This window comes from Cydia fagiglandana, chromosome 17, assembly GCF_963556715.1.
Source record: "Cydia fagiglandana chromosome 17, ilCydFagi1.1, whole genome shotgun sequence".
Taxonomy (NCBI): Eukaryota; Metazoa; Arthropoda; class Insecta; order Lepidoptera; family Tortricidae; genus Cydia; species Cydia fagiglandana.
The window spans coordinates 9,400,104-9,412,500 of record NC_085948.1 but is presented as its reverse complement, the minus strand read 5'-3'; the positions used below and the strand labels follow the sequence as shown (position 1 = coordinate 9,412,500).

Sequence of the window (12,397 nt, the reverse complement as noted above, 5' to 3'; positions counted from 1 at the left end):
TTGAAAAACTAATTATAGCCAGCATTCTATGAATGTAGTATGATACCTTTGGGTATGGTGCTTTACGCAGGCTAGCGTCCCGTCCCCTCCCCCTGACGCAACCCCCCCTTTTAGCATAAATATGTCCCGATTGGGAGTTTTTTTTGTTTTTTGGGGAAAGTATACAATATAGGAAAAAAGTGTCTATGAAAGAAATGTTCCCTATTAAATTCTAAACAAAAAAGGTTATATTCATTTTTTTGATACGACTCACCATATTCATGTTATGGCTAGATGAACTTCGACAAAATTTAACCGCTGAAAAACTTGCAGAAGATCAATATAACATAGTACGTGATAGTACTAAAAGAAATCATACAGGACAATAGAGTCTGGCTAGCCAAAAATTGTTGAGAGATATTTCGTGGTTGTATCACCAATTGTCTATGATTAAAAAAAAAGCCAAAAGTCAGTTGTCAATTTATGTCATTCATTCAAATTGTTTGCGGTTTATAAGGGGTTTATTTTAAATAATATTAATAATTTCTATACTGAGTGAGGTTAGCAAACTATTATTTAAGCTCGTAAATAATTACGACAATATGCGATGTCGACGTGTAGCGTTGTATTACGAAAAACTGCAATGTTTACAAGTCCTAACCAAATGTAAACAATTTAGGAGGTTGGTGCTCTATAAATATTTTGATACTTTAAGTACTAGTTCTAACATTTACCTATTACTTGGATTAAGTACGTGAATTTATTAATACCTGAATGTCATAAACAGGACAAGTGTATAAAGAAACGGATAAACTAAAAGTTCTGAAAAATATCTATAAAATATAAATATTGTAACGTAAACATATGTGTTTGTCGTTGACTGTATTTTAAATAGTGGTAGAAATTATGTGAGCTGACTTTGAGTGCACGTAATCGTTTAATTAACTTATTTCCTTAGGTACCTTACTTGTGCACAGAAAACCAAAAATATTGTCTAGTATCAAAACAATAATTCCTACTACACAAAGTGTGACCAGCCCAAGATTTTTTGAATTTCCCGCCAAACATTTGTGTAAAATTTCAGTAGCCAGACTCTAACCTTGCAAGCTTATTTTCCGTTTAAGATTTTTTTCAGTACTATCACGTACTAACTTATAATGAACTTCAACAAGTTAATACATGAATATGGTGAGTCTTACTAAAAAGTTGTATATAACCTTTTTTGTTTAAAATTTATTAAGGATTATTTCTTACCTTGACACTTATTTCCTAACTCTAATACTTTTCTCAAAAATAAAAAAAAACCGTAAACCGGGACATATTTCATGCTAAAAGGGGGGGTTGCGTCAGGGGGAGGGGGAGAGACGCTAGTGTGCGTAAAGCACCGCATACCCAAAGGTATCATACTACATTCATAGAATGCTGGCTATAATTAGTTTTTCTTGCCCATACATTAGAACATAATTTAACCGAATCATAAATGAAGAGTCGACTGCTACGCGTCGATTTGATGGCTTCAGGGCTTTTTTTAGTCTCTTGTTGTATTTGTTTTCAGCGAAAAAATATTTTTGGAATACTACGTTTATGCTACGATACTAATTAGGTACCTACTGCAACACACTATGTATGTAAGTGGAACTTCATTAAATTCATGATTGATAGACAAAATACTAGGTGTAAGTTCTGGCATCGTTTGACGATGATTATTGATTACAGATGATTTTGCGCTTTAATGACAGGTAAATTCGCGAAATTTATGCCATAGTGTTCAAGGGTGAGCATTAAAATGCTCGTAGATATCAAGCCGCGTTAATACAGTAGCTATATTGTACTAGTCTGCGTTTTTGACTAAAAATCGTCATGCCGCAGTTACCTACATTGTAATAGTCTGCGTATTTGTCTGAAAATCTCCATGACAGTGCTCTATTAATTCTAACGCAAAACATCGTAATTTTCTGGCTGGTTTGCGTGCGTTTAGAGTTCTACATACATATTAATGAACGAGGTAGTTACCAAAAGCTAATTTTCTCACAATAGTGGTAATAAACAGGCACTATCAAAGGTCGCAGCTTATACTCGCGGAGCGTGGCTAAACGCTTCCTGGGCGAAACAATCGCCATTATTGTGGTTTTGTGTTCCCCGTGGCAGTGTGGTGATGGTGAAACCTTCGGGGATCAATGGCGATTGTGTGACGGTTGACCAGCCGTGGAAATGCAAGGATTGAATCAAAACAAAAGTTTGTGGCGTGTTAATACCTAACTCAAACAGTTTAATCTCAGTCTGGCAACACCACCCCAACACGCCATCTCGTTAGACCAGGGCTATAACCGCGAAAATCGAAGTTCGCATATTGCGGGAATTTTTCTCTGTCACTCTAATTATTACGCCTTCATTGGAGTGAAGGAGAAAGATCCCCGCAATTTGCGAATTTCGGTTTTCGCGGTAGCCACTCTGATACCAGCATCGGCGTACCTACACGCCGCTCCGTGACTATTTAGCTATACATATTGAGTACTGTAACATACACACTGTAAGATGTGCTAATGTAATACACGAAGTTAAAACTAGTGACTGTGTTCTCAATTCTATGAAGAAACATCCCACATCCCCGAAAGACGGGAAAAGTTAAACCAATAGATGTATTTGCGCTAGTGAAATATATCATGGTTTTCACTTATCATAGGTTTGTAGCATCTGAAAACTTTCATCGCCTTATCACTTTTCGGGGCTCACTTCATTACACGTACATTTCATTAACTTACTTAATATTACCTAACCTTTATTAACTTTTAACTTCATTAAAATAATTTTCCTCAAAATCTCGTTTTTTTTCCGCTGTTTTCCTTTAGATTCAGTTTCCAAGAATATTTTATTAAGTTGGTAAGAAAAATTACGTTATCTTCTTCTTCTTTTCGTGTCGACGTTCATTTTTCTATACGATGATTAATTACGTTATGATTACATATTAGATAAACTTCGATTTCATTTAGTTGGATCTGAGTAATGATTTCTGGCAGCTATAGGTACGTCATTCCTAGAATTTTAATTCTTTCACACTTTTTAATAATTTTATTTTCCTCCCGTTTTTGAAAGTTTCTAAAATTACTCGTATATTATAATTACGATACTAAAGCGTTACAATAACATTAAATTTCAGGCACTTTGGTAATTTTATTTGGAATAAGTATTATATGGTCATAATTGTCATTAACCTAGCATAGGTTTGTGGTCCAGTGGACTCGCGTAACCTTAATCTATTCGTCAGTTCATCTTCTTGGAGGTTTGTTGACACTGCTGCGGTACGTGGTCTCTATTCTAGAACTTTTTGCCTCGTTGATTATCCATTTACGTAAGTGAATAGGTATGTTGCAAGTAGATAAAGCTTAAAAGCAAAGGAACCGCATCTAGAAGTTATCGTTGTTTAGAGGGCATCAGCAAAGATTCGTAAGAGAGATGCCTAAAAATAGATTCGAATGTTAAGAATGCTGAACAATTCTATTTATAGTTAAAGATTATATTTTGTATATAGTAAGAATTTTCTTATACGCTGAAGGTTCTATTGGGATTTAATATTCTTATATAAAGGTCGTGATTTATTGCGACAGGGCTTTTAGAAAATTGGTTACTTTCTTGGAAGGGCTTGTACTGTACGTAGGTATATAGTGGATACTATGTAACACACTTTTCTATTTTACTTTTAATATGAGAATATAGCACGTAACAAATACAAATTCCTAATAATTAAAAAGTTTGTAAAAAAAGTATGGGTATAGTTTTTGCATTACTACATGCTTAATCATTTAAGGAAAACAATTCATCTAGGAAACAAGCCTAATCACTCCTACAACAAGTATTTAAAAAATCTGACCCCACCCAGAGAGTACCTTTTGAGGAGTCGAGTCAGCCGTGCGAAACGCGCGACGTGAGCGAAAACAATCAAAAACCAATAGTTAGTTGCTGAATTACGCAGATTCTTCACTAGATCTTGAAATTACAAAACAAACATGCCAGTAATCGATATTAAACAATACAACACAATAACAACAACACAATGTAATACAATAGCGACTAAAAATTCAAGTGAGTGAAACCGTTGTCGTATAAACAATTTAAAACATGCCATTTTTAAAATCGTTTATTTGCTCTTATTTACAGTGACCATATTAAGGTGTAAATAATTATGTTGATCAATCGAAGTGATCTAAAGTGACCTATCATAATCGCCTGGCTCTGGTTTTTATATTGAATTCGACCTTTATAAAATAATCTATGTTCGACCTACGTGCCCCGCACGGCATTTTAAATACACCTACAACTACATGTTATCTATTACGAACAATTTAATTGTGTAGGAGGGTTTGCTGCCTCGTCGTCGCCCCACATGACGATTTTACGATCTCTACCGAGTTTCACATTGTACTTAGTAAATGCATGTGATGTGTTTTCTTTCAGTATCAATAGATAGGAGGTAAAAAAGCGTTAGTTGAAATTACTCGAGGAGAAGTTTATTTGATATAATGCCATTGTAATTTGAATCGTCTAGCCTAAACAGTAAAATCAATATTTGAACGGATGGTTTTGTTTAAGATTTTAGCGCAATCTAAATTTAAGTACACCATGCTCCACATTTTCTATATTTGAGCAGGTGGATAGATTTTGATGTGTTTAATAAGCTACAAGAGAGAGTTTAGTTTAAAAATACTATGTTATTAACAGGATTACCTAGTCTTCGGTTACTCTACGTTCTACGTTTTGCTCAATCATAATTTCCTCGTTGCTCCACAGTTTTCACATAATTATTTGAGCAGGTGGTAGGTCAAACACGCCATATTTTAAGAGGACTAGTTGGTATTAGTACGTCATACTAGAATTTGTGGAAAGATTTGCTGGCTAGGGATGAGGTCTTGGTGGCTCAGATGGCAGAGCGCTGGAGTATCGATCCAGAGGCCGTGAGCTCAAGTCTCACCCAAGACAGTAATTTTTCCACTTTTAGATTTATTCTAAGCTTAATAGCATCGTTCGCATACGTTTCTGCTTGTTAAAAAATACTATATTGATGCTCACCTGATACCTGTTGAGAATCTTGGAGACGCATCCGTGCGAGACGCGCAGCTGGCGCGAGATGACACAGGGCCTCACGCCCGCCGCCGCCATCTCCACGATCTTCAGCCGAATGTGGTTGGGCAGCGGCCGGCCGTTGATGAACAGGCCTCCGAGCTGATTGACGCGTCCTTGCCCTGTGGGGATTGGTGGAAATGTAGCTGAAGTTCAATTGTTTGATAAAAGAGAGAGAGAAAGAGAATCAGAAAATAATATTAATAGGTACCATATTATAGTGCACTGCGTCTGTTCTAACATAACATGTGTCCGAGCGCAACCTAAAGATATTAAATCCTGAATTGACCCTTAGTTTGGTGGTTTATTTGTTTTTTTGGTTATGATTAAGGGAAATTTATAAGTATGATTATACCAAAAGCACTTTGTCGTTAACAGCAAAATAGTACCTTCCATTTGAAAATGGTACATAGAATGCCGGTTTTAATCCATTAATAAGGAATTCTTTTTTATAATAAGGGCGCTGAGGAGTCAATTAGTACTGAGAAAATTATTCAAAAGTTACAGCAAAAATAACTTTTAAGTAGGTATAGCGGAATTTCTATGGTAAAACACAAGTAGGTACTAAGTACTTACAGATGTAGTAGTATTGCAGTCTGAATAGAAGTCGTGATAATGTCATAAACATCACTAAGACACTAAAAATGTCAATCAAAGTCTTTATGAGTTAGTATTCACCTAAGTAACATGGTTTACAAGTGTTTATATGTAAGAAGGAAGGCTAAACGTATTTATTTATAACTGATGACTGAATGCAATAGACCTAATTTCATGGTCCTATCGAACACTTATTTCACAGAAGCATTAAAATTTTAATATCTCTTAGAAAAACTAAAGTACCTATATAATATGAGTTGGTTGAAGCATATGGAGTAATAAGTAGGTATATGTTACTACCTGATTTCACCGGGCGTTACGGAAAACTAGTTTTAAGTTTCCGTACTTTTGACGGTAGGTAACATACAAAGTAAAAGAGACTGTTTATGACATTCATTAGTTATTAAATAATTTTTTTTTGTTAGTTTTGTTTTAATAGTTGTCTTGTCAACGTTTTGTCAACCAGACGCCAATTACCTTCTTATAAGCATTCCCATTGATTTTGCTTTAAACAGAATTTGTATTGCACGCGGAGCACTAAATGACGTGAAATGAAAATTGACGCAAGCCTAAACTTCTTTATAAAATGGGGTTGGCCGGTCGAAGTATTTAGAAGATGGCGCTAGCATAGCTTGTCCTGTCAATTCCTAGAATTGGGTTTTTTTTTATAGAATTGTATGCCGTATAAGCCAAATCTCATAGAAAAAGGGGCAAGCTATAACGGCGCCATCTATGCAAACCTTTGGCAGTTGCCAACCCCATTCCTTAGCAAATGATCCTTCATTTTGAAGTGTACCCTTAAAAAGTACCTAATGCTCAAAATAATATTAATTTTGCTATTTTCATTAACTAACTACTTAATTTTATGTCCACTTATCAATTTTAAATAATAAACTATGGTATAAAATGAAACTGGTTACATGCGTTTATATTCCAAAATACGAATTCCTTTTTTTTGATACTTATTGTTCTATAAATTCTATAATTGTTAATAGGTACACATTAAACTAATTTTACTAAAGCCTAATAGTAAATGTTAGTAAATGCGAAGTAACTAGGTGAATTAAAACAATATCTGCGCAAAGTTTACCTGGATCATTGTTACTGCTGTAACTTAATACTCTTAACAATAAATAAAGTGCTGTTTTGAGTATCTATCTACAGTTTTCAGGCAAAAGTTCCCACTTTGATGGTTGTCATTAAAGCGCTACTGCCTTAGAAACAATCGACAAATCTGTACCTTAAGGGGCCCACAGATTACCAGTTCGCTGGACGATATCAGCCTGTCAGATGTTCGGAACTGTTACCTTTTATCAGCCTGTGCTGATATTGTCCGGCGAACTGCTAATCTGTGGGGCCATTTAATGCTGATTTCGTCACTTGTCAATGCTAATGAAGGCAAGAAAAAAGTTTCCCAATCAGTGAATAAAGGGTAATGATATCTAAAGTTATTAATAGATACTAAAATATACCCTTACCTACCCACACATCCATACCATTTTGGTGGCGTTCCATAATGGTATGTCAGAGTCAGATCAGTTCCATAGGCGACGAGTCAGGCACTAACCGTGTTCTAGTTCAGGCACTTCCCGCACAGAGCCGGCACTCGCGGGTCATCGTTCAAATCAACATCCAACCGCAACACAATTAGCTTTCAACAAAAAATACTAAACCTCCGTACCATGAAAACATTAGCACCGTAAAAACGTCACAAATTGATAAATATCTGTTTACATTAAATTAACCGAACGAGATCGAAACACATAATTCAAATTGATTATCGTCCATTTGTATTTACATAATTAAAACGACATGTTTAATTAATTACGCTGTCATAAATATTGTGATCGAAATAAATAGTAGGTATTCGAGTCAGCGGACGCGTTCGTTTGTAGACGTCTGTCTTATTCGACTATTTAGCCATGAAGCCTATCAGACGGAGTTTTTTTTGGTTTGAAAAAAAGATCGATAGATCGCGTTATCTTTTTTTTCTGCGCGTGAGTGCAGTAGAGGAGGTTGTGTTGGACTGAGAGTGCCGCTGTGTTAGTACGGACGGGGTGTAGCGCGCTAGTGTGAGTGAGCTTCGCCTCAGAGGCTCTAGTCCGTGTTTCGGTGCACACTGTTCGAGTATAGAGGGGTCTTTACTGTGTGAGTGAGTGCACGATACACTCCCACTTGTACAAATGTCAAGTGTGTAGTAAACCCATGTGCCGAGAAATTTGGGACACCATAGCTGTCATGTCTCCCGGTGTATTCATTTCTTGAATTTTTGATACGAACATTTATTTTATAATCATAATATAATATCATTTGTTTAGCGGCGACTAAAAGCAAAAGTAAATGGATTAGAATAATAATAAAATATAGCATTACATTATTTTATTAGCAAGAATCATAGTTATTTTAAATTAGAATAAATAGATTGATCCACTATCCTAACTACTTATTAGGTACATTCCATCTTACTTTAAAAATCTATATAAGCAAAAACTATAAATATTATTTTCAGTAAGTGCTGAAACAATGTCAAATATTTGTCACCCGAGTATTGTACCAAAACAGACTCTTGCGCCGCTGGTGGGGCGAGTTCTGCCCACTCATCGAGCGCGCAACTACAGAAATAGCTGCGTCTCCCTCTAGCTAGTATAGTTTTAAAAACGTCGGTCGCTTTGTCTTGGTTTTCCCAACATCATAAATATTTAGGGTTAAGTTTTCAATGTGATCAATTTAAGTTGCTTTACTGACGGTATACTTACGTTTAATTATAGTTTTTAGTATGTTTATGTTATGGTTTTAGTATAGTTGGATTTATATTAACTTTAAGACTTAATATATATGTAATGAAAAAAAAAAATAAGGACATTCTTACACAAATTGACTAAGTCCCACGGTAAGCCCAAGAAGGCTTCTGTTGTGGGTACTCAGACAACGATAAATATAATATACAAATACTTACTTAATATTTAGGAGACCGAGCTTTGCAAAACATATAAAAACCCAAAAATGCGCGGTGTCCCAGAGATAAGACCTAACTAAATCGTTAAAGCCGCTTCCGAGATTCTTGAAATATATGTATAAATAATTACCTAAACAATAATTGCTCGTTTAAAGGCATTACAAATGCTTATTACATAAATAGAAAACATCCATGACTCAGGAACAAATATCTGTGCTCGTTACACAAATAAATGCCCTTACGGAAATAATAAATAAATATGTATAATTAAATCATAGGATTAAAATTACCAATAAATAAAGAATACATACTTACTTACTAACTACTAGTTTGGCGCGATGACCCAATATGAGTCTTGGCCTCCAACACATCAAGAGCACGCCATTTTACTCGATCCTGCTTTAAATATGTAATAAATATGATTCGCGTGTTTTTTTGTAAAAAGGAAAATACTTGTACTAACTTTTATTGAACTTTGGTCTTGAATTCCAGTTTCGAGTTTAGGTATCGCGGTAACCGAAAGCTATGTTATAAACGCCATTGCTCTTTCATAATATTTTTCTGAATACATATTTAACACATTTTTCTTTATGACCTCCTAAACTTTTTGTAATAGAAAATGTTTCTTACGTTAACGCTATTTAATACCAACACCAACCAGGCGGTCTAGCATAAGTTGCGTACTGGTGCGCGAGTCCATACTTGAAGTCGCGCTTGATAAATGGAGTCGCGCGCGAGAACCTAAACCTAACTCATGCTCGACCGCATGCATTGCAAACAATACACGTAGGAATTCTTATTTCTTAAGATTATCCAATTAACACGATACTTACAGTTTTTTTTCTTAAAGGGCTCTTTGTTTTGGAAGTTGGTTAAAAATTAAGCCACCAGACACATGAGCCAGAAAATCGAATCACACTTAATTCGTCAATTTTTTTTTTCTTTTTTTATTAGAGCAGAGAGATTTATAGAGACCCTCTTAAACTGCCGTTGTGGTCAAAAGTATATGCTGTAAATAATTAGAATAAATATTCATGGCTGTAACTCAGGTCATGTTTCAGTGAAATATAAGGACATATAGAATGAAGCAAGTGGCTCCTCTAAAAATACAAGTATCTAGTAGGTTAGTTAGGGAATACTGAATAGAAACCTTATTAGTGTCAGCATGTTCTCAGAGTACTATCTAAGTTACTAATTACTTTTTTATGAACATAATTGTTTTACATATTACGCCGATCGATGAAAATAAGCTCGAGTGATGACACAATGAGAGCTTATTTTCAAATTCTTCATGGATGTTGAGTTTGATATCGTGACTATATCTACTTCTATGAAAAAAAAACTCTATTAGTAAGTTGGCAGATATAATAAGAATATCAAAGCTTTTTTGAGAACAATAGTTCTAAGAATAACGTTCGCCGCTCGCAGACAATAACGGGCTCCCGCGCACAAATCGTAATTTGGACGGTGGCGTTGGCCACTGACGATGGAAAATCGTCTTTAATCTACCTTAATTAATTTATACCAAATAGAATCGGCCTCCCAAAGAGTCGTCAAAGCATTCAATTTTGCATTGACTTGGCAATTTACACGGCACAATAATTTGTAACAGTACTATTTCGGTTTACTGTTTTTTGCCCTCGGACTATTACGTACCTACTAGTTAAGATGAGAACATTTTCTCACGGTTGGGAAAGCAAATAATCCAGTTCGTTATTAAATTCAGGAAATTGACTATCGAGTTACTAATTTTGAATGAAGTTAGTCACTTGTAACGGGACATTTAAATAATAGATGTAGGCATCAGATTTTCGTAGAAAGGAAAATTTTGATGACAAATGTTTTTATGAGTTTTTAAGGACTTGAAAAACAATGAAGTATCAAAGAGTTAATAATAACGACGAGCTAGGTAATACCTGTGTTTTCAGTTCAGGCTTAAATTTAATAAACTTTCATTTTTCGTATCACTGACAGAAAAATCGGGCGTAATTGAATTTCTCAACGGTCGTGAGACAGGACTTCTTGTAACACTGGTAGCATCGGACTTATCAATGGATTCCACGGAATGAAATGCTATTGTAAGCGATCCATCATTCTGAAATGATCTAATAGATGCACTTGAGGCAATAAAACTTGAATACTTAAGTCCTATTATTAAGAACGAAGTTTCTTTGGCAGGTAAGGAATGTGGTTTTTATGCAGTTGGGCCTACGTCCGAGGCTATCAATGAAGTTCACCATAGTATTTGTGTTAAGTCATCGCATTTTAATGAACCGTCGATGACATGCTGTACGAGTAATAGACTCGGAGTTATTCTTTTTAGCGCCGAATTTTTTCTTCTATCCTGCACTATGCTTGTGGATGTGGCGGGGATCAGGACCTACTAAAAAGTGTCTGTCCAGTTTTTAGAATTTATTTTTTAGCATGCATTCTAGCGGGTATCCTGTTGCTTTTCAGTTTCCTCTTTTAATTTATCCCTCAATGTGGTCAGTCTTTGATACGTGAAGCTTTGGTAAATTAGTTCTAGGAGCGGGAAAGGGTTGCTCACATTCCTTTTGGGTAACCATTATATATCGGCTTCGAGGCGATAGTTAGAAACTTTGTATCTTGTGGGATCCATTACAATTTGAATTCGATCTATTCAGTGGTAGAACAGCAGTATTTTGTTGATTAAGCTGCCAAAGTCTAGAGTATCTAGGCTACGAACTTAGGTCTAAACAATTTCAATCTTAGAGTTAGAACTTCGAAGACTGGTTTAATTTTCTATACATTTTCTATTATGGATAAGAAAGTTATGTATATAATATATATATACGTGTAAGTTCGGCAGAATCGTTAATTTTACCAAAATAAATAATAAGTTATTATGTAGGTCATGTGGTTCTATTTTTTTCTCTCCATCGCTCTCCGTTGGATGCGGTCTAGAGGGAATAACACGAAGTGCTTTGCTTCTACTTTCCTTATGCGCACTGCCAAGGATTGGAATTCCTTGCCGGCGTCTATATTTCCGTGTTCTTATAACCCGGCAACCTTCAAATCAAGAGTGAACAGGCACCTTCTGGGCGAGCTCGCTCCATCGTAGGCCACGTCTACGCCTCGGCTAGTCTGTGGCCATGAGTAAGCCCATTCATAAAAAAAAAAAAAAAAATAAGCTGGTATAGTTCCTGCCACAGATGCCCACGACACTCTGTCGAATGTCCTTATTGTATGCTGCACTTCTCCGACCTGCTTGTTGAAGCCGCTTCGCCCCATAGTCGGGACCGGAAGCCGAGGTCACTCGAGCGACAAGCTCGTTACCCCTCCCACTCCCGATTCATTTCCTCACTTTTTTCCACGAATTTTAAATCTCATTTACTATCAATGTTGTTTCTCACAGATTCGAACCAATAAAAAAAGTTTGGTTCGGCTACCGAATTGCGGCAGGATGACTTGCTTTTGTAACATATTTTAAAATTTGATCGACTTTGAGGGAAACCAGTCTTTCATGAGTTGACTTATGAAAACGTTAGGCAAAACGGCGTGATTTAAAACAAAGGAGGACTGAAAAATCAGTGTTTACGTCAAAACACCTAGTACTAATATGACCTAAACATCTAACCTTACTTACAACTTTACCTACTTAAACACTAAAGTAGGTACCTAATGTTTAAGTAGATAAGGGTTGTCGTGAGGTCATGACGTGTTAGAGCACTAATGTTCTCGATATTTTGGCGGAGCTAGTAGAGACGTGAATATAATTAAGATATAGGT

General features: G+C 35.8%; 1 protein-coding gene across 1 annotated transcript in view; it reads right to left on the bottom strand.

Moving 5' to 3' along the window:
• The window catches only part of LOC134672411 (protein gooseberry-neuro), a 36,690-nt gene that overhangs the window by 14,817 nt on the left and 9,476 nt on the right, over positions 1-12,397 (bottom strand). Inside the window, exon 2 of the mRNA XM_063530293.1 lies at positions 5,044-5,216. Within this exon, the coding sequence (XP_063386363.1) occupies positions 5,044-5,216 (173 nt within the window). The remainder of the gene's footprint in view (positions 1-5,043; positions 5,217-12,397) is intronic.